The sequence below is a fragment of the Oryzias latipes genome, chromosome 16 (genome assembly GCF_002234675.1).
Source record: "Oryzias latipes chromosome 16, ASM223467v1".
Lineage (NCBI taxonomy): Eukaryota > Metazoa > Chordata > Actinopteri > Beloniformes > Adrianichthyidae > Oryzias > Oryzias latipes.
Window position 1 is genome coordinate 13,606,118 of NC_019874.2, and position 24,202 is coordinate 13,630,319.

Here is a 24,202-nt window from a genome sequence, read left to right on the forward strand (position 1 = left end):
AAGCAGAAAAGCAGCTATACACTAAACAGTTGTGTGAGTTTATCAAGTGTCCAAACTGTAGGGAACAACCCATTCTACTGCTGTGGTGTTGTGTAAAGAAAGGAAGCAAACAGCTTTGCAAGCAAGCAGCTCTACGGCAGCAGCTAAATCTTGGTGAAAGTTGGGAAAATGCTCATGTTGAACATGCCACCATCTGCCAGTAAGTGTAAGCGTGTCTAATACAGCTTGTCAAACGTCAAGAAAGCCAACAGACCTGAAAGAAAATATCAACAGGTTCTGGAAACATAAATTATACTTAATAAATCACTGACAGAGCAAACAGAGATGGAATATCACATTTTAGCAGACAGATCTGGAATCAGGTTAAGAGCGGCTGCTAACTAACATATGGCACTGGTTCCTGTTGAGCTCTGGATGGTTTCCAGTCAAATCATCAAAATCCTTTGCAGGGAGAGCACCTGTTCCTACATGTGCAAGTACGTCAAGCTTATCAAGCATACTTGGTGTTTTCCACAGGATTCCTTGCTGCCTGCATTCAGCCAACAGATTGGCATTTTAACTGTTTTAATATGTCATCAGCCAAATGAACTATGGCTGTACATCTCTGCAGCTATAAGATTGCTGCTGTTTTTAATAAAAAAAATTCCTAACTGACAGAAATTGAATTATTTTAGAAGTAAAAGGAGGATTAAACTTTGTTAATCTCATATATAGGAAAACAGCTATTTCGAATTGTGTTGAGAAAAAGATATCTGTATGCAGACAAACGCAGACGTTTTAAATTGGGTAAAAATAGAAAAGCTGTATCATAATAACATTTATGCTAATCGGTGCAGTGTTCATCTTAAGCCACCAACCAATATTAACAACTTCGGCTACCCTCGCAAAGATAAAAGAATCTGTTTAATCGCTTTAGCAATCAAATGATCTGAACCACTGACTGGAAGTGTCCAATCAAGACACAATTTAATTATCATGACACAATTGTACAATAACACAATTTTTTCTGAAATAGAGCCTTACCAGTGAAGCAGAGTATCCAAGTCATAATTAATAGAAACAAATTCCTCTGTGAATTTTCAGAAGACTGCAAAAAGCCTTTTTTATATAATTCTCAGATACATTTTGCATGTAAATTAAACTTTTTTCCAGAAAGTTTATATCATTGCCTATGTCTAAAGCAGAAATTGTCAACCAAGGTTTACACAATTATATTGATTAAATTAATTAAAAAGACAAAATTAACAAGATAAATGACTTTTTCTGAACTTTCACATTTTATCACTGAACATAATATTCAGTAAAATAGATCCTGAAACTTAACAAAAAGACCTTTTTATTGTATAGAGAATTGTTGGTAGTGGTGCTAAAAAAATTGACTAATTAAGTAATATAAACTCTTTTACATTTCATGTGTTGCATTTACACAGTTATTTAATCATTTACTAATTAATGAAAGCAAATAAAAAGCTCCTGCACGCTAAATCAGAACATTAACCCTAACTAAAGCAAATAAAATAACTTTAGGATAGCTGGGATTGAGATTATTTCAGTCTTAAAATTGAGCTAAAACAAGAATGAAAGGTGAAATAAAATATTACCTGACAATAATGTTAAAAAGTATACACGTCAATCCAAGTAAAAAAGAATAGGATGCCACATTATGTGTATTAATGTAGAGAAAATATCCACTTTCAAGAATAAAAATTGTGCACTGTTTTACATAAACTATTCTGAATAATTTAACATTTTGCTTCAAAAGTAAATACACACAAAATATTTCAGAAACATGTAGTAGACTAAGTTTGCTTTTAGCACAGCATTGATTTAGTTGATTTATTTTTTTTCATTTTTTCTGTACCGCTTTGTCCCTTTCGGGGTCACGGGGCTGCCGGAGCCTATCCCGGCTACTTGGGCGTAGGCAAGGGATGCCCTGGACAGGTCGCCAGTCTGTCGCAGGGTGGAATATCCTCAATTACACATCCATTCACTCTCACACTCACACCTATGGACAATTTAGAGTTGCCAATTAACCTATGAAGCATGTTTTTTGGACAGTGGGAGGAAGCCGGAGATCCCGGAGAAAACCCACGCAGACACGGGGAGAACATGCAAACTCCACACAGAAAGGTCCCCCGTTGATGTATTTTTCATGTCCCCCAGCCAGGACTTGAACCAGGGGCCTTCTTGCTGTGAGGCAAGAGCGCTAACCACTGCGCCACCGTGCAGCCCGATTTAGTTGATTTATTGTAGGGAAATTTCTAACTGTTTAAGTGTAAATTTAAGATCAAAAAATGTAAAATGTAGGGCATTTCAGCAATTCCTGTGCTATCCATATGAAGACACCAGTGATGAGTAGTGGAGGATTTATGACGCGTCTCAGTGGACTCCAGTGATCACCCAAAGGATATGTTTCTAACCAGATGGTTGGCTGGTCGAGTGTTAGCCAGCCTCTGTGGTTGTTTTCATCGCTCCTGTGCCCAAAGCATCTAAAAACTAGGTTGTGTAAAAAAAAAAAAATAATTGGTCTTTCAAGCAAAACAGTGTGCAGAAAAGATATGCAGATAAAAAACCCTTAGGTCATAATTTAGAGTTGCAATTATATGACCACAAAATTGTAAATTTTTGGAAAATCTATGGACAAAGAGTGGTTGATCCTAGTTTTAAACATGATTTGAACACTCCTACATGAGTGTCTGCCAGAGAGCAGACAATACAGCCATATGGTATAAAGGGAAAATGAAAAATGATAGCAACAGGAGGAGTGTTTTTGGAGCATGGTATCCTCCAAAATTAAAGAACTAACTTCCACACACGTTCAGGAGTATCAAAGTGTGAGATGGACACTGAGGGAATGGCCACAGAGGCTTGTCTCTGTGGTGACTGTGAGCAGTTGGTACAGAGGGTGGGTGTGGGGGAGAGTAGGGGGTGGTGGATCTGACAACAAACTGATTCCAAGCAAGAGAAACCAAGCACAGAGTGTGAGAGACATGACTGTGAAATCGTTCTCAGCAGCAGGATGTCACTCACAGCTTTACACGACTGGCAGCCAGGGCAGATTTAGCAACAGCCATGTTCCTTCGTCGTTTTTTTTGTGAAACACAATTGTGGAATATAGTTTGAATTGATGTCAAATGTTTTTCTGCTAGCAGAACTTTGGGATTGAACCTGTTTTCCTTCTTTTGTGTCAAATATTCTCAGTAATCTTACCCATGTCTCTCCTAAAATACAGTAAGGTAAAAACAGTTTCAATACAATAATATTATCAAATTGTTTCATAAAACATCCCCCACTAGGTGAGCTCAACCATTTTTGACTGGGAACACTTGGTAAATGAGTCATCCCACTGGGGCCAACAACACTCTTCAAATGTTAGGAGCATGAAAAATTGTGAAGCATTATCCACAGCAAATAAGCCGCAGAGTGAATAGCCTACTGAGAGATGAACAGATTCAGCTCACAAATGAAAATGGATGACAGTCCTGTCTTTTGAAGCAATGCAAGATTTTATAAAAGCTAAATAACCGGGAAAACACCATGATTCAATGCCAGGGAAGCAAATGGACCAAAAATTAGAATATAAAGGAAGAAGGGATAACACGCTGTCTTTCTATCTCCTGCTGTACCATCCAGAACAGCTATCTTCATGACAGCTTTGCCACAGTGAAGCAGCTGGATCCCAATGGTAGATGAGCACAGACATAAAGTCCCAACACACAATGAGAAAAAAGTAGGCATGCTTGCTATCTCTTCTCATACCTGTGTATTCCAGGTGGAAACCAACAGCAGAAACACTGATGTCAGACTGGAAAGTCAAGTAGAGGTTGTTGGAGGTGCTGTTTAGCAGCTGTGGTATTGTTGTACCTGTAACACACATGTAGTATGGTGTTGAATCTATTTGGTACACCATCTATAGTCAAATTCATGGTAAACAACCATTGACATACAATAATAGACAAACGCATGAATTATAAAGTGTATGCAAAATTCCCTATTTAAATTCTGCCAACAATGATATCTTAATGTGAAATGGGTGTATTGTAATGCTATTGTTGTCAGGAACTGGTGATGTATGACACAAGAAATGAAAACTGTTTTGGATGATTACTAACATGAACCTGAAGTGACTGACAGGGGACAACTCAAACACATGACCAAAACCACCACTAATAAAGCAAACTGCACACTCCTCACAGTACTCCTCCCCAAAAAGGCAGATCCTGTCATGGTTTGGGTTTCTTTGCCTTAGTTTTGCTTCCATTTTGTTTCTGTCATGTTTGAGTTCTGCTTCCTGTTTTATTTTGAAGGTTTCCTGTATGTTTTAGTTTTGAGTTTTACTTCCCGTGGTCCCAATCTCTCCTGATAGATTTTACCTGTGTTGTGTCAGTCATGTTTGTATATATGTCTTATATCTGCCTTCCTATTGTGTTGGTCCATACCGTAAGTTTCTCTGACCGTCTGATTCCCTGTCTTCCTGGTTACCCTGACAGTTTGTCATGTTTGGTTACCCTGCTTAGCTGCGCTTTTTGTTTATGAGTATTAAACCCTTTTCTCTTGGAACCACCTGCCTCCTGTCTCTGCATTTATCAACCCCCCTACCTGACAGCGGCATAGACAACCCTCCTTAGGAACATGAACAGGCGCAGCCCTGACAACCTTCCTCTAGAACGGGACAGGAAACATGAAGGAGTGGTCCTGTTGACCACATGAAGAGGGGCATGAGCCTCCACAGCAATAAGGGACTTGAAGGATGACCCCAGCAATTGCCCTCAGGAACAGATTGGCTGGATGTGAATTGGCATGACTTGAACATGACTGCAAGGAACCTTCAGGTGTGGCGTGACATGGGGACAAAGACACTGCAGAGATTTTTTTTCCTGAACTGTGAGGATTGTGCAGTTTGTTTGTTTTTCTGTCTGGTTTTCAGTTTTTCATAGTCAGGTCATCTGCTGGACCATGGGTTTAGTCATGTTTGGATTTATTTATTCAATTATTAAGTTTCTGCCACCAAGCCAGGTCTCCTATATTTTGGGTTCTACACCAACATGTCCTGACAATTGTTTTGCGAAACATGTTAGACACACTGTGTTTGAAACCTTAAACAGCAGCATCAAACCAAATAACCAAAGCTTAGCCTAGAATATAAACTCATCACAAATGTCTTTAAAAATCTGCAAAATATTTTTGACATGCTCATAATCATAACATCGTAATAATAAAAAGACATAATCATAACAGTCAATGCTAAGGAATTTCTGTGAATTTCAAATGCTCTAACCTTTTCTCATCGCATCTTTGCTCGGCAAAGCAGAAGCTTTAATGTGGAGCTATTTCATTTTAAAGAGGTTTGTTCTCAAATGAGATATGTCCTACTTGAGAAATTGGACAGCTCACTCCATGAAACTGATAATGCTGTAGAATTCATTATGGTCCACCAGTGCCTCTTATGCAAGGATTTAGCATGTAAAATTATGGGATGCCCTGCTTTCTACTGGTTACCATGTTGAAAGTGCACAGCCTCCATTAATGTGAGCCCTACAGCTATGCTACATTCATAAACTCTAGATGGGCTTGATAATGAAAATATCTACTGCAAAGACAAGTACATAGCACTACAAAAAGGAGGTTCATTTTATTCTCCAACATCTGAAAACGGATTTTAAAAAAGATTTTCTTTAAAAACTTCCCAAATGTCACCAAGCCCATGTGTCTGCTGCTGCACCTTTGCGTAGTCTGTTTGAAATTCAGTTTGTGTCAGAAAGCTTAAATTTATTAGAGATACCAGAGTAGCTGCCAAGCCTCGGTGCACTGCCATCGACCCCATCAAAAAAGTCTAGCGAATCCCAGTTGTGTTCCGTGGCAAAGGTCACAACTTGAATCTGGAAGACAAACATGCTATTCTTTAGTTGTACAACAAACATGATACAAAGGGACAGTTTAAAACTTTACCAAGAGAAAAAAAAAAAAAAAAGAAAAAGATCAGGATATAATCTGCATCTCACCTGTATGCCAGCTCCTTCAGGAACAGAGATCCTCCAGGCACAGTTAAGGTAGTTGGCGTATGGGTCTGGGTAACCAGGTGAGAGGATAGTGCCTTTGCGCGCGGTTAACACTCCACCACAGGGAACTAGACAAAGGATGACATATTGGGAAAGAAAAGGAAAGTCAACCCTTGCCAAAGTTCCGGCAAGCTGAAAAAACACAGACTCTAAGGTCTGAACAAGTGTCACTGTGGGGAAACAGCTTACTGTCAAGCACTGGAAAAGCCTTTCCACCTTCTAGAAAGGACACAGGTAAAATGGATTTTAAATGAGCCACAATCAAGTCACTTTATGAGATGAAACTCAATTGATTCTACTGAAAGATCAGAGCCCTGTGATGAAGCCAGCCATTAGAAAGAGATGTATGACTTCCATTATGTAAATTAACACAGGATCTGTATGATTTAAAGCAAAGGACTGTGGCAACAAAGGTGCTTTCTTATCAATTGTTCAGTGCAGATTTACACCATCCGACCTTGATGAGTGATGTCAATTTTGCACAGGACAAAGTTGATCGTGTCTTAAGTGCTGAAGTGTTTCAATGCGTTGTCCAAGTTGTTTATCTAGTCTTTAAGCTCCCAGATAAATGCTAAGTTGAAGCCAGTGACCAGTGATGACACTGTCGGACAGGGAGACATAAGTAACTGCCTGTAATACTAAAATAAATTAGAAGACAATAGCATGTCAATTTCTTTAAAGATTTTCCTAGAAGTACCAATTGTCCTTGTCTGTCCTTGTGTATAATTAATAAAAATGGTCCATGTCATTCCTTCTTTGCATCCATAGAGCCTTATTAAACCCCTAAAACTGCAGGGTTAACTAGTTTGTATTCAGCTTTGAAATTCTGTGACCATAACTGCACTTTTTTATATCCAAGGAGTCTAGCGGTTTAATAAAAAAAGCTGTCTCAAAAATCACGTCATTAATTAGAAAGTCCTTGAGCCTGATGGTACAGGTCAGTGATAAAAGCAATCCAACATAAAAGCAAAGAGAATACACAGAAAACAAAAACAATGTTTATTACAAAAGAAAAAAAAACCTGCATTCTAACAATCAAATGACAAGTTCAAACAGCAAGAGGTTATTTTTTTGTGATCATCAATACCCTCCAATGTTCCCTCCATTAAAATGGCCAAACAGTAACTCCGGTTTTCCTATTTGAGTGACACATTAAAGGAAATTACTTTAATGCTTCATCTACAATAAACTGCCCAGCAATAAAAAACAAAATTACTCGTTTGTATAATCTCTACAACAATATTGGCTTTTTCTGTGAAGGGGGATGTCATGTATTGAAAAGTTGGTGCTGAAAGCCATTGATCTCAGAATTACAGCACAGGCAGACTGGCTTGTGTGGCTGTTCTCAAGTCAGTTTGGCAAATGGAAAAAGTGAAGATCAATGACAATATTATCTAGGATACTGCAGCAAGAATGTCTCACCCTGTGCAGTCTGCATTTAAGCTTTCAAGACTTATTGAAAGTTATACAGTCAATAAGACAGGGAGTGCCCAGACTATCAATGTAAGTAACTTTGTTTTCAGTTACATAATTGGCTTCTGAGTCACAAAACTGTCTCGCATTTTAAAGTCACATTCAAGTGAAAGCTCAAGCAAACATCTAGGAAAATAACAAGGCGGGAGGGGTTTGACTGGGTTTTCTAGAACTTAAGAAAAGCCATTTAGAAGGTAAAAAAGTCCAATAGTTGTACAGCATGCAATAACTACTGCAATTTTTTATGCATCAAATCGTTTTAAGGCATACATGATCTCTGTTTTGGGATTTAAATAATCAATAATGTTTAGAAAACAAGACAAACGAAAAGATTCTTGACAGTTATTTCCCAGATTTTTAAGGAATTCATTGGGCATTGAAGGGGCTCCAACATAAAAAATAAACTTTTCTGAGCTTTCAAGTGCATTATAAAGTCAATTTCTCATCCAAAACAACCCCAAAGCATATTAGTGTGGTCCTTAGTATTTTGATCCATTCATGCGTGTCTGAGCATTCCTCTAAAAACCTGCGCAATGACCACCAGCCCCTTCAAATCCATGAAAGAGAGTGGGCCTCTGACATTGTGACATTGATAAGTCAGGAACAGTCCCTCCAGGGTAGGAAAAGTAGTTCCTAAAGTACTCATATTTCAATACAAAAATTGTTCTTTAGTGTGGTAAAGGAAATAGATATGGATATAGCTTAATAATAGCATGATCTAGGCCCATTAAATAAGCAATTATTTGAAAAAACACTGCTGTTTTGTCAAACATGCATAAAGATAGAACTAAACTAGATTTGTAATGCAACACCCACACATGCAAGAAGTGGAACAAACCGACTTTAACACTTTAACTTTAAAAGGTCATTAAAAATTCCATTTGACATTCACTTTCAGTTAAAAATTTTCTGTTTTTGTTTATGAAGAACATTTTCATTTCCACTGTCATAAAATGCATGAAAAACATGAATAACATTAATCTGTAATTTGGTGGGACATCCAATCTTGGCAACTATTCTTATTGCTTTCCACTTGTGAATAATCTCTTTGTATGGAGAATAATGGACTCTAAATGGTAAAAAAATTAAATTATAACCTTTATCAGAATCATGAGTAGTGGACTACTTGTCAAAGGCCAGTGCAGATTTTTTTGGCATTAGTAATTGTTATCTACATTTGATGAATGAGCCTTTAAAGGGCCAAAACTGCTTTCACAGAGGTGATCATAAAGTCTGACGTTCAATTGATCACACATTTTTGGCTTTTACTAACCCTTTTAATTACAGTGGAATATTAAATAGGTTTTTATTTTTGACCCGTGTTTCAATTTTCCTTCTTTTTCACTTCCTTACCCTGTAGTTCGAATAAAAAGTAGGACCTAAAACATAGACTTTAAAACTCTAAAAGGTGAGCGCTTTAAACAGTCATTTAACAAGGGAAGTTCTCAGTACTGGGTAATTCTTTTCTGTGGTGATCTGTTAGGTGCAGGTCATCCATTAGTTCTCCAAAAACATACTTCAGTCATGCACCTTTAATAAATGTTGGAATTTTTCAAGAAGCTAACTTTTAAACTAACTTTTGGTCAGTATGCATCTTGCTTTTCTAATAGAAATACAAGCCAAATAAAAATAAAATTCTAAAGCTTATTTTGACTTTCATAGCTGATTTTGCATTTTGAATACATCTCATTTACATTGACCTTTTTTTACGCTATGCTCTCTTTGTTTGCTTTAAAATATGTTTCCTTTTGTTGCAGAAATTCTGTATCTACCTTTGAATTGAGCAAGCAGTATGCATGATCAATTCTGCCTGCGGTTTTACATGCGGAGAGGTGTTCTTTCCACCTCGTGCTGCAGCCTCTTCACTCCAAACATGCTTCAATTTGATTGGCAAAGTCTGCTGGCTTTGTTTCAAAAAGACACAAAGCTTGCTCATGTAAAGAATTATGCCAAAAGAAAAAAATTTCTCTAAACCAAATTGTTTTAGTCAAACTGGAAATTTTGATTGGGCAGTGAATAAAATATGAGAAAATTTATTCGATGAGGCAAAAGCCTCAACAAGCAGTTCAGGCTGTCAAAGTGACCAAAATCTTATTAGGAGAAGAATGATCTCCAAGGCGTTCTTGTTCTTTTTTACTTCAGTCCATTATAAACAAATATTATGTCTTTTTTTTTCATCTCTTTTTTTTTTCCTTTCAGGTTTTAGGGTGTAACACTTTTGAAGCTCTGATCCCAGTTTCAGATCAGTAGGAATTATCTTTAGTTTGAAACATGCAGTGTCGATTTTTTGAAACCGCCCTTGACCCGGAAAAATGACTATTTCTTTAATTGATTGATTGATTGATATGTTGGTTGATTGATTGGATGATTGATTGGATGATTGATTGATTGTGAAGGAAGCAGTTAAAGTCCCACTACTTCTGTTCTTGCAGCATTTTTCTAATGATGGAGGACATATATAAAAACTGCATTTCTGAGTATGTTCTTATTCAAATCGGGATGGATCAGGAGCAGATAAAAACATGCCATTTGAAGTAGCTCTCAGTTGCAACGCGGTAACAGAAATGGGCGGGCCAAAGTCTCCCTTCTCCACTTGTACTGCTGCATCCACTTGCAGGTGACTAGATCCATGTACCTCTTTGTTTTCCTCATCTGTTTTTGTTGTTTTTGTAAGCTAGCGAGAAAGTGTAAACAAAGGAATGATGGGATATCAGCGGAGGGATACTTCTGAGCCAACTGTCCTGCCCACAACTCAGAGGCAAATTTCTGATCGAACTCCTGGCACTTTGCAGAAAATAAGTCATAAAAAAATTACTATTTTTTCTGGCTAAAAACTGCATAAGTGAAAGACCACTGGAAACAATTTTACAATAGAAAAAAATACAGTTAGAGTGGGAATTTAAATGGAGTTTGCCAGTGGTTCAGGTTTTATAATTTAAATGTTATTTTTTTCATTCATTCATTTTCTATTCGGTTTAGTCCCTTTCGGGCTCACGGGGCTGCCGGAGCCTATCCCGGCCACTTGTGGGCGAAGGCAGAGGACGCCCTGGACAAGTCACCAGTCTGTCGCAGGGTAGAATGTCCACAAACACACACCCATTCACTCTCACATTCACACATATGGACACTTTAGAGTTGCCAATTAGCCTATGAAGCATGTTTTTGGATGGTGGGAGGAAGCCGGAGATCCCGGAGAGAACCCACGCATACACGGGGAGAACATGCAAACTCCACACAGAAAGGTCCCCATTGATGTTGTGTTTTTCATGTCCCCCAGCCGGGACTTGAACTGTGGGCCTTCTTGCTGTGAGGCAAGAGAGCCAACCACTGCTCCACCGTGTTAAATTTTACATTTTATATTTTTTATTGAATAAATGAAAAGAAATTATAGTTATTACCGATAAACCTCACACTTTTTAATGCTTTGAAATCATGTTTTATACAAAACCATGTCACATGTAAGTCCTGTGCAGCTGTTTTATGACATATTTATGCACTAATCAAAATTTTCACTAAATTGTTACTATGAAAACTAAAACTTTAGTGCTTTCTCTTTTTTTTGCTCTCGAACGCAACCAAAGTTTAACCACAGTTTTGTGCAGATAGTTTTTCATTTTTTCTTTATCACACCTGTTGAAATCTCCTATTTGAAATGACAGTCCTTCATGTCAATTTTTTATTGCCTTTTGTATACAAATTTTGCATGACATGAAAATAAATTAAAATAAAAAAGGTGACAAATTGTGGGGTCATACAGTCTGCAAACATGGAAAAATCTAAATACTTATCTTATAAATGTCCAACCTAACTATATTTGTTGATCTTTCACAAATTAAAATGCAAAATTAAGTAATGCTGGCGCAGCATAAGAATACTGCACAGCTGCTTCCCCAAGTTCGTATGGACAATATAAAAAATACATGTGGAAGACATCAGCCAAAATAGAAACCGTTAGAATAATATCTGCTCAAATGAAAGGTCGATATTTTCAATAGAACCTCCAATATTGGAGAATATCATGAATTTGTATTTTGATTTGTGAATGATCTGAGAGAGGAAAACAAATACTGTTACAGTTAGTAAGGTTACCTTTTATAATTTACGTAAAATTGTATTAAACAGCGTTCAGTCGTCAGCTTTGCCTGTCTAGACCGATACGCCGCCATTTTGTCTGACGTCACCGTGAAAAGGGTCTATTAGATACTGTTATAGGAAAAAAAAACTCCTACGCAATACAAAACTGAGACCTTTTAATTGGTCTTGGGATGATCTTTCAAAACAATAATTCACAGTTTAAAAACAAGCACTGTGTGACACTGTTCACTTGTTGACACCTTCAAAAGATTGTCTGAGCCAACTGTGAATTCCACAGCGTGGGCATACAAAGTATGAATCATAGCAATCTGTGAGCTTATATAATTTTTGGCGGCAATCACTTTTAGAGTCATAAGGAATGTGGTGTGTGTCTGAGATGTGCTTTCCAGTTTTGCAGACTCTAATCATCTTTGCTTCTGTTTACCCACAACAGACTCTTGCTCACTCCCACATTCTAATATTGACATGAGCAGATGCTTAAAGAGTGTAACACTTCACCATCCTGTTTTTTTTGAAGAAAAATCCCTCAAAGCTCAAACTTGTGTTGTCTGATAAAATCACCAACATCCTTTAGTCGTCTCTCCTCAAATGTTTCTTTAAACATCCACCCATTTGAAACCTTTTACTCTTTAAAGATCTTGTAGAAAGTCATAAAAAAGAACATGATCTTATGTTTTTTGTTTTTGTGACAAAAATAACTGCACTGCATGATGAGTCAGCGCAATTTAGGCCAGATAAGATTCGAAAACCTACCTCCTGAAACAGCCCCTGAAGCTGTCATGTCCCATTAACAGCGGTTGAGTAATTTAGTTTAATGTGTTTTCTCAAGTTTTCATGAAGCTATATCAAATATTCTGAATGAGTACATGTTTCGCTCTGGGAGTTGCTGCAGCAAATATTCAATCACCAGATGAAAGTCGGTGTATTTAAAGTGGAGCCGCGCATGCCACCGTTATTCCCCCACCACTTAACAGTGGACTGTGTTGAATCCTGGCTTGAAATCTCTTTTCCTCGCCATGTTGGGCTGTTTGCTGGCAGGAAGATCCATGTTTCAATGGGTTTTGTTTTGCCTCTTGGAAGCTCTAAACCTTCCCAAAGCAGTCAAAAGAGTTTTCCCTTGACGTGCATATCCTATTGGTAACAGCAAGTGCAAACAAAGAACTGTTTTTTTGCGTGCGTACAAAACCTAAACATGCTCTTGGTGGTATGTCTGTTAGCCAAACAAACATGTACATACCCCCTTATGAGGCTTCTATTTGTGTAGATCATAGCTGTTCAGCTTTAGCTTCCAGATTTTAGGCTCCTTTTCTTGTTTTGTCAAAACACTAACTAAGAGATAATCAAATGTATTATCTATAAGGGATTGTAAGCTTCAGAGTAAAGTAAAACAACAAGAAAAAGGTGCAAAAGTATACACTGCACAATGACGCACCACCATCGACCACCAAGACTTGCTGTGTCTACAAAGAAAGATTCCCCCAGGGCAGTAGCATCAACAAAGGCATCTGTTCAAATGGTAAACGGATATGTCAATGTGATGTGAGTTTGCAGAATATTTGTCAGTAAGAGTTTCAGGTTGTGTTTCCAACTGGGGAATGCCAACATGGAATTCTAATAGTGAGCAAAACTGACAGCTTGCAAAATCTGTATCTTAAAGGAGCAGGACAACAAAAAGCACAAATGGAAACAGAAAAAGTCACCTGTTCCCAGAAAAATTGTTGACGTCTCAAGCTTTTTTAAAATTAATCTGTATATCTCTTACTTACTTGTCACAGATGCACCAATCATATACCTCGTGACTCATTGCAGGTACAGATGCTCTGAACAGCCTCTTGCCACTGCATGCACAATTACTTGCAGCTGATTGGCAGTATGACACTATACATAACCACTGTGCGCACATTGCTGCAGAGAACATTGGATAGGCTTTGGGTGAGAATATAGCTGTTTGGGGAAATGGATATATTTAATAGAACATTTGCACAAAATGCAGTGACAGGTTTGAGATGATTTCAGCTGTAAGCTGGGATCTCCCCAATGAGAATATTCTAAACTCAAAATTGATTGAGCTGTGATCACCATCTGCATGGAAAAAAAAAAGAAAACTTCACGCTGTACAACAATCTGAACTGCTGCAGAATGTACTTTCCAAATGTACTTTGAAAAAAAATACTTCATAAACACAACACACATTTTTTAAACATATTTCACTCATGTTTGAATCAATCTGTATGAATGAACATCTTGAATCTAGTATTTATCATTCATAGCATAGGTAAATAAATCATTTTGTCTGTATTTATAATGCAATATTTAATAAAATAAGGTAATTTTATACAAATGAAATCAAAGTTTGTTTTTTCTGATAAATGATGTTTCTGCCTTTAGGTTTTATACAGCAAAGCATAAAGGGTCTCTATCATGCAAAATCAACTTTTTGAGCTTTTAAATGTATTATAATGTCACCTCACAAAAACAAAAACACACATGTGTTATTTTGGTCTATTCACACATTTCTGAGTATTCCTCTAAAAATCTGCACTCTGAGCAGCAGCCCCTCCCAATCCACTAAAATGAGCGGGTTCTCACATTGTGACATAGATCAGCAAAGAACATCCCCTTACAAAAAGAGCGCACTGTCAACACTCTTTTTCTGCAGAGCTAGCAGTGATCGGCAAAACGCAAAACGTCGGCCGTGGTGCAGCGGTAGGGCGGTCGGCCAATGATCATAATATTGCAGGTTCGATTCCCGCCTTCCACACCCATGAGTCGAAGTGTCCTTGGGCAAGACACTGAACCCCACCTTGCCTCTGGTGGTAGGCGGGCGCCTGTGTTTGGCAGCGGAGCCGCCACCAGTGTGTGAATGTGTGAGTGAATGTGTGTGTGACTGGGTGAATGGGTCTGTGACTGTAAAGCGCTTTGTCCTTGTAGGAAGAAAGGCGCTATACAAGTATACGCCATTTACCATTTAATGCACAATATGCACATCCGTTTTGGCCAAAAATCATATTTTGTTTTTTTGTAGGCAAAATGCAGACATGCTGCCGAGCCTGAGGTGCGAAAAGAACTCGTATTTCATTTAAAAAATGTTCTTTAGTGTGCCAAAGGTACTATATTATCATATGGATGTAGTTTATTCTGAAAGGCTTTAGAAAAGCTTGATATAGGTCCTTTAAAAACTAGACATTGAAGTGGCTTCATGCTGCAATAACATTCTGCAATGACTTGTACAACTGTGGCTTTGAAAAACAAACCTTTTTCATGGTAAGAGCACATTTAAATCAGCTTTTGTGGAAACCAACAGCAAAAGATTGATTTCGCCAATAGAAAAAAACAATAAGAAACTTGAATCAACAACGACATTATTGTTCTTGAGCACTCAACAGAAAGTAACAAGAACATTAGACGAGTAAACAAAAAATTGTTTGCTGACCCAAGTGATACGACTTTTACAATTTTTGAAGAACACTCTGTGTGGTATATTCTTCGCCATAGAACTTAGCTTTGACTATGGTGTATTTTGACTATACACAAAAACACAAAGCCATCAAGAGTGTATACAATGTTGACTAGAACTGGGTTAAAAAATGTATATAGAATAAATCTTCAAAAAAAAATCAATGTTGAATGTTTGATTCCATGAATTGGAATCATTAAAGGGAACTCATGTATGTTTCAGGAATATTTGTTTTTATTTAAATAATTTAGAATCCTAAAGATGAAAGTGTCAACTTTGTTTAGTTTGACTCACCAGTTAAACCAACTCAGTGGCCTTGTTGTCTAGTGTCTCAGACTAGAAGGTCATTAGTTCAAACCCATGGTTGAGTCATACCAAAGACTCTTAAAATACACCCCATGTCTCCCTGCTTGACACTCAGCATTAGGAGGTTGGATGGGGGGTTAAAAAATCAAGTGGTCCTTAAGCGGAGCCGTGTCTGCAAATTTCACACACCCAAGTGTTTGACAACAAATGGGACTCTACTTTGTATGAAAAGTTTGTTTTAATAACTTAAAATATTGATTTTAAATCACATTTATTTTAGAAAAGAACAATTAAATCAGAAATGTACATTAAATTATGAACTTGAATCACATTTTCTATCACACCACTAATATTTTTTTACAGTTCCTTTTTTCCCCTTTGCAGAAAGTTTTTCTTTTCATATAAGCTAAGTAATTTCAAAAGAATAAAAATTAAAAAATAAAATTAAAGAAACCATCTTCTAGAAAGTCATTTTTAATGACAAAATCCCTTTACTTCTTAAACTTACTTAGGCTACCACTCTGTGGCACTTAAACCGTTATTCGTTGTTGCCGTAGATCATAGCTCAGTGAGTCCACAACTCCTTCAAACATTTTAGTTCCAGCTTCTTTTTGTTTTGGATTTCTCAACAGGTGAGAGATAGTAGCCTCTTTGCAATGCATAGTACAACAACAGAAAAGGTAATCACAAGTGAAAACGGAAACTGACCAAAATAATTTTAGTGCATCTGCTTCACCTTTGTGGATCAGTGAGTGAGTTTGTGTATCCGAGTGAATGAAGGAGGTGCAGCTGGGAATAAGAATGCTTACCAACACATGTGGGCACAGTGCCGTTCCACTGGGCTAGGGCACTGGGCACGGCCTCGCACCTGATGGCATTGGAGCCGTGCAGCGTGTAACCTGGATTGCATTCAAACAGCACCACCTTGCCGATGGCGAAGTCGTTCCCTATCCGCTTTCCAAACCGCGGCTCAGGGACTGAGCTGCACTGAGTGGCGCTTGTTCGTGGCACAGCTAGGGAAGTAGCAAGAATGAAAGACAGTAAGACAAAAAGCAGTGGATGTTTTTTACACCGACAGGCAACAGCAGGCGGGGGTAGTGGCAAAACAAAAAAAGGCAAAGTGATACAGCAAAACCCCTTGTAAAAATTCCTGCAGGTTATTTGTCACTCTCATCTGCTCTGCCAAAACTGGATATTTCATACCACAATATTCTAGCCAGCTAAGTTGGGCAGAGGCACGTTCACTGGCTCTCTGCTTCTTCTCCATTTATGCTGTGCATGTAAGGCCACACTACCTGCAAAGCCAAATGCACTGAGTGCATTAAATACATTCTAACCTTTGGAAACATATCAAACAAAGCAGCCTTACCTTGGTAAACAAAATGAAATCCTTTCGCTGTTTCTGTTCCATTTGTAGTAAATTTCAGTGTTATCTTGTTTCCTGAACTCAAGGGTAGGGTTTCACCTAAAAAAAACAAAACAAAAACACCACAACTTTTTTTTTTACAGATTCTTTTTGTTTGCTGTTGCACAGTTTAGATATGAACACACACAAAAACGAGATTTAATAATGAAATCCATACAAATGCCCTTTAAAATGCAAATTGGTTTAAACTGTAGGAGAACAAACGATATATGTAAGATTAACCATTTGACCTATTCTTTGAGATAAAAGCAGAATGTTTTTAGAGCTCAGAAAATGTAATCAAATTCATTGTAGGTTTTTCATAGGGCAGCTAAATGTGAAATGTAACCTCAACAACATAAGACTGCACAGATTTTATGATCCAGCCTGGAAATATATAGCAGAGGTAAATTGTGCTGTTTATCCAAACGAACAATAACACTTTGCTCAAGCCTCATTTTTTGACATTTAGGCATATTTACCTGAGTGTGATCCATATATGGATGAAAGCAGAGCAGACTCTGTTGAAGGACCATCATATATCTCTACCGCATCAGTGGGAAGGGTCTGGAACACCACAAACTGACCAAAGAGCACTTTAGAAGAAGAGATGAGAAAGAAGAGAAAAAAGCAGAGGATAGTGAGTTCAGGTCAGGATGAGTTGGTGCTGTCAATAAGGACTGATTGTCAAAATAATGCACACTCATCAGGACTAACAAATATAGTCTAAAACATGCTTAAAATATATAAATCTTTTCTTAAGCTTGAATCCATCAACTGCACAAAAAGTTACTTTCAATGCAGAACTCTTGAAAAATAGCTTTTATAGGTTTTATTTTCTGCAAATATAGTCACTTCTGCTGCATGTAGAAACCTTTCTGTGACATCTTTTGAAGAACCAATAATTAGGTATTCTATTGAATTATGTATCCAACTTTGATGTGCTGTGGTATTTCTCACATGGAGAATAACCTTCAGACAATGCAGAAAAATTGGATTAGCCATCAGGTTTTGCTGTGAAAGTAGATGTCACCCCAACCTCCTCCAGCCTGAAAGTGTCTTTGTAATTATAAAGGGTGCTGCTTTTTCTCTCTGCTAGTAAAGAGGCATGTTCCTGGAAGATGGGTACTGGTAGCAGCAGATGGAGCACAAGCACTTGCATGGATGGAGGAAGCATTAATAGCCCATGCTGGAGCTTCTGATGATCATCTACTTGGTAAACCAACTGCTTGTTAGACTGGCAGAATGCATTTGTTGCTGCTTCCTTCCAGGATAAATGATGTTTGAAGTTTGTAATTTATCAAAGCAGATAGAAAATAATGTAGTTCAGATTATTCCCCCTTTGATAAGACACATTTAAAATACAAACTTGACCAGAGCCAGTGAAACAAAAAATGTGTGGGTTACAACAAAAACTCCAATTTGTGTCAAAGTGTTAGATGCTGCAGTGAATATGGTTGATACCTTTGCAGAATCTAACCTTTATTTTACCTATGCTCATATGTATGCATAAAAGAGGGGAAGGCAATTTAAAGTATACTGACAGATTTATTCAAAATAAACCCTTTTTTTTATTGCTGTAACTTAAAACACCTTTTAAAACAATTTATTTAAAAAAATCCCTTAGAAGCATTCCTGATTGCATCGGTGTGTACATGTCCTTGAAATTGATCTGATAATCGGATTCCCCCTCCAAATGAACAGACGTGGCAGAGCGGATCGCTGCCCCAGCGACTCCCCATGTGTTTGTGTCTGTGCAGCTGTGCATGTCTGTGCATATAAAGCTTTTGGGTCCTTGTGAATTTTTAATGGTGAAACTGCAACCTCAATCTTGCCCTCTGGTGAACAGTGAAAGCTACCTATTGTTTTTCTAATTCTCTTTCAAGTCCCTCTCCCTTCTGTCGCTCTCTTGTAATTATAAAAAAAAAAAAGTCATAGGAAGTTTAATTTTTGTGTGTGTTGCATGGGGTTGTGCTCATTAGTGTCTTCACAAAGCTTTTTGACATTCAGGAAATATCTGACAAAAATTAGGCAGCTCGCTGACGGGTGACCAAAGCGAGCAGTTGACAGGTGTTTTCTATAGTTCTCCCTTGTCACCCTTGATACAGTAAGCCTAGAAAGCACATCACTAAAACTCAGATTACACTGTGCTATTTCTGTCAGAATAAAGAGCAGGCATATCATGCTGCTGCACCGAAATCCTTCTGTGTTCAGCTACAAACCACAAACCCAATCAATTAAAATTGTAATTTATGGGACACATAGATAATCAAAACTAATTATGAACGACCAATGTTTTTTTCAAAGCAGAATATATTATTTCACCCACTTTCGGTAACTGTTTTGTTGGCTGTTAATTTCAAAAGACAGTTCATTTCAAAAATGGCTTAAAAAACGACTATATCTGTAATTTCAAGGGAAAGTAACAAATTCTAATAATTTGAAATGTTGCACATTTTCAAACAGCTGCTTTTTTTTTGAAAGAAAATGCATTTCTGATCAATAAAATCAAAAGCTCTTTAAAATTCATGACTTTTACAAACCAGTCATAAAGTCTTTGGCATGCTTTGTCATTTTGTTAGAACTGAAAGGCACACAATCAGTTGTGAAGCAGCTTGGCTTGGAGAGAGATTGGTTGGTGTCCAACCGCAAGGCTTGTGGTTTGATCCCCAGCTCTTCAATGTGCTGAAATATCCATGGGCAACAAACTAAGACTTCATGTTGCCCCAGTATGCTCATAGGAGGGAGAGTGTGGTAAAAATAAATAAATAAAAAATAACAGAATTCTGAGAATGCATGTGTGCAGAAAATGCTTTAAAAATGTATTTGTGAACAAAATGGGCCACATTTTCTGGGTTAAAATATTATCTTTAAGTACAGATATTTTCAATTGAAACAAAAATTCTCTGTTGAAATAAGAAAATATAGAAATCATATGAATTTTGCTGTCTTTTAACCAAATGTCTTTGTACATTGACATAAGAAGATTCAATGAAGTTTTAAAACTACTTTTTTGCCTTCTATTCATATTGGATTTCTAACCTGTTTTTTTTATTTATTTCATTTTCAACTTTTGTTGTCTACACTCTAAAAAAAGGTATTTGGACTGTAGTTGGAAAGATTAACTTTTTTACAATGATCTAACTTAATTATTTAGTTTGGTGAAAATAAATATATATTTTTTTTTCATGAATGAATGAATGATGAATGAAAAAATGAAAAAAAAAACATTTTTTAGTTCATTCAACTTAAGAATTAACATGTAGTTGTCTGACATAGTTATCTTACTTTCAATCAACTTAATTTAATTAAGTTGGTGTAACTTTGGTGTGAAGCTGTCAATGAGTCATGACGTCATTACGTAAGGCAGCGCAAGGAATTGTGGAATACCATTTTGTTTGCCTATCTGGGCAGATTGGGGTTTAAGTGTGAGTTTGTGTACATGTGTTTTGTTGTCTAGCTGTTTTCCTCTGTTTTAACTAGAAATTTAAACTGTTATATTTATTTATTTCTGCACCATGAGTTAGAGTTTGGGAGAGGATGATGACCAACCCCTTTGAGAGGAAATACATTGTATGTTCTAATATTTAAGAAGAATTTCACATCACATGAACTCCTGCCTTGTAATGCGAGACATTGCTGGGTCATTCATGTCTTTGATATGGAAATTACACGGCCCATTGGTGAAGCTTTAGAAAAATGTGTCAATCTAGGTTGTATAAAGAATATTAGTATTATAGTAATATCATTAGTTAGATCAACATATTGAATTGAGTTGGATAGACATAAAAAATTAAGTTGAATAAACGTAATTCAATTACATGTTACCAATTGAAGTGATTCAATTAAGTTGGATCAACTTTTTTCTTTTTGGAGTGTAGATGTGTATTAAAAGTGGTGTTCCTGCTTAAAAAACCCAATTATTTATCATGTACTGCAGCCCCTTTGTCTGGGAAAAGATTTCTTTTAAAACAGAAGTAAAACTAAGTCCTTAGATATTCACAGCCTGTGCACTTAAATACTGCAAGAGTGACCTTTTTGGATATTTGCGTTGTATTGTTAAATAGAGTCTTTCTTTTCTTTTCTTTTCTTTTTGGTAGTTTTATTTTCCATTATGCAACTAGTGGGTACAGAAAGGTTTGCAGAGCAAAAATTTCTATTATTTATTGCCTCTTTGTTAAAATAGGCTTTGCTTTTCAAATAAGAGTTTGGATTATTATCTGGAATCAGGATAACAAACAGAACAACAAGAAAACAACCACTGTTTTAAGTCAAATCCATGCAGTTCAAAGCAAACTCTTCAAAGACACTCCAGATCACATACACACAGAAAACATGAACATATACTGTACTTTCTCTCAACACTGTATGTTTTTTGTAAGTCTCTTTTTTTGTTGTCAGAAGGAGCCTTTCTTTTTGCCAATAAATTATAGAACAACTTTCTGCCATCACAACACAGAACTCCCCTGGTTAAGTGGCCTCACATCCCACTGCTAAGAAAGCATTACACCACTAAACTCCAACATATTTGTAAACTAAAAGATGTGAGAGTGACTAAAGCAGACTGAGAAGCTAAAGTGGAAGCAAAGCCATATCTGAAAGCAGCATGGCTGAAACTGATTGCGGAGTGGCCGAGCAAACAGCAGCACGGATAAGGAAGGTCAAGAGTGTACATCCATGACTTTGATGATAAAGATAAGAAAATGTAAAGTGGTGAAAAACACAAACAGAAACAGGTATGGATGCCAGCAAAAACCACACATCACTTCCTTTAGTACATCAGTGACAAAAGCAGAGTTCTGAGAAAAAGATGACTTCATCCTCAGAGAGAGTCCAACGCTCTAAAATGTACATAGTCACAATGCTAGACCGTAAAAGCTGTACACCATGTTTTATGAACAGACATTGGAGCTTGTGTCGCTCATATTTGCCTTTATCCAAAGCCAGCCATGCATGACTCTAATCTGCTCCTTTCCTGTAACAATGTGCAGATATTAAGCTAGTAAATCATTAGAAACTGGTGACTTAATGTATGCAGGACTGTGATGAATCTGTTTTCTTCTGGGCCAAGTCATGGGGAGGTAGAGCGATCCACTTCCACCTGATCACGAACATGTTCATGTTTTGAATTACCCCAGAGCAGTTAAGCTACTTTAATCATACATCTTCCCTGTATGCACATGTAATATTAATGATTTCATGTCAGCTGTACAGCTGGAAGGTCTTTCTTAAAAGATCTCCATGTAATGACTTGATGACCAAAAATAGTTGCTGGGGAAAAAAACAAAACAAAACACTGTGTATTCCTTCCACATCCTGTAGAATTTACTGGAATATTTAAAAGTCAAAATGGTCCAAATCCAAAGTAGCCAGTTGTGGTTAACATTTCTTAAAACTCACTGATAGTGCAACATTCAGCCATTTTCCGTACTTGCAGATGTTGACCAGCACATTTACAGTGTCTAAAAAAGCCATCTGAGCACATCGGAGGTGCTTTTATTGGTCAGAGACCTGAAGGGAGTGGAGGGAAGTGAAGTAAATTAAAATCAATGTCATGCTCCTGGAACTACTTGGGGAGGATGAGTGCTTAGTGACAGTGTTTGTTATTCTCCTAGAAGTATCCATTTGAAAAAGTGCAGACCGTGGCAGGGATTGGGTACACCTGGTCAGCAAGAATGCTGCTCCATCAGAGTGGCACTCAGGTGATATTAATGGGAGATATGTGAGCTGGAAATGTGTCTCAACAGCATTACACCCAAATACAGAACAAAATCTTCTGAAGCCCCAATAATGAACTTTCTTTTATGATTGTGTAAAAGATAAAAAAAAGGTCTATATATTATTTATAAAACAAGTTTCACAAAAACATGAGCTTTGCTGTCAAATAGATAAATGGAAGTTTGATCATTTTGAATAGAAAAAAATCAACAAAAAAGCATATATGATGGAAATATGTCAAAGATTTTGATTTACGTCAATTATTAAGTTTGAATAAGTATTTTTTATTTATTTTGCTCTTTATATTATCTTTTTATCATCTTTTTATGTTTTGTTTAATTCAAATACTTCTGGAAAATCTGTGCTTTTAACCTTGGCTTTTAACCTTTAACCTTTAAACCTGCCACACAACAACCAGGGCAGGGGGACCACTGCCAAGTGACTCCTCCCCCCAAGGTGCATCACAGGCTGCCCCCCCCCCCCCCCCCCCATCACCCTAATAACTGATTATATGAGGAAGAGGGTAAATGGGGGACAGCTGGTAGACTGTCCCCGGGTGATGAGACAACCGTCCCCCAGCCCTCCCAGCATTGGGCCCTGGTCTCCTCAGCCCCAGGCCACACACCCCTCACCCCACACAAGGAGAGAGGAGCCAAGAAAGCGCTGTCCCCCACAGAGCAAGCCCCGGCACCGCCCCAAGCGCCGCTCCTGGGAGAACTCCGGTCAGGCCTCGACGAGACTGAGGCAGCCGACCAGCCGGGGCAACCACCGATTGTGATTTTGAGGAAAAAATTTCAGTGTTAACATTTTGTACTTTTTTTTTTTTCATTTTAGGAAAAACCTTGAGCCTGCTCTCTTTGTTATCACAAGTAGATTTTACATGTAGTATTTAAAAGAAAAAAAGAGAGAACTGGATTGGAACACTGACCTTTGACAACAACTTGGCATATTGCGTATTGCACAGCCATCCTGAAACTTCAGTTAGGCCCAACTTTTTATTTGGCAACTTCCGACTCCCACTGAAAATTTCATGAGGAATTTAGCCTTACAAGGGTTATGAAAAACTGGAAACCTTGCTAAACTTATATTACATTGATCATCAACACATTGATATGGATGTTAAAAACAATCATGAAGGTTTCTCAATCAGCAACTATTCAAGGTTATGCTGCACTGGAAACAATCAAAGTCTTTGTTTTATCAAAAACTATTTGTCGAGGATAATACGCTTGATGTTCTTCCTTTTCTATAGGGAAGCTGCTGGATTCTTACTTGATGCTGATTTTTGTGTATGAAACATTGGTCCTAAAACATGCACAGCATAAAATTGTATAGACAAAAAAGATAATTAGCCATTTAAAAAACAAAATCCAGAACAAGAATAAATTGTTTCTGCAAGTATTTCAGAAGCACATAAAAAGACATTTCCATTTTATTTGCTGAAGATTTAAGAGTGTTTAGGCATATTTTTAAAGATGCTTAGAATTTCATCCGTATATTTATAAAACATGTTTCTGTCTTGATTGTTGTGTTTTTCATAACTCATAGTGTTTGCATAAAAATAGCAACAGCCTCTGGTTGAATTACATATAGCGTGCACACCTCTATTCCAACTGAAACTACCATGCTGCACACCATATGGTTTATCTGTTCGGTAAAAAGAGCCTCACTGAGTTTGAGTTACAAAGA

The 24,202-nt window shown here is 37.4% G+C and overlaps 1 protein-coding gene across 1 annotated transcript in view; it reads right to left on the bottom strand.

Annotated features, from left to right (window-relative positions):
- LOC101167820 (CUB and sushi domain-containing protein 3) overlaps positions 1 to 24,202 on the bottom strand; it is a gene marked incomplete in the record, with an annotated part of 253,195 nt that overhangs the window by 101,011 nt on the left and 127,982 nt on the right. The window contains 6 exon segments of the mRNA XM_023964007.1: positions 3,760 to 3,864; positions 5,783 to 5,879; positions 6,003 to 6,127; positions 16,200 to 16,403; positions 16,760 to 16,855; positions 17,278 to 17,391. Coding sequence (XP_023819775.1) covers positions 3,760 to 3,864; positions 5,783 to 5,879; positions 6,003 to 6,127; positions 16,200 to 16,403; positions 16,760 to 16,855; positions 17,278 to 17,391 — 741 coding nt within the window.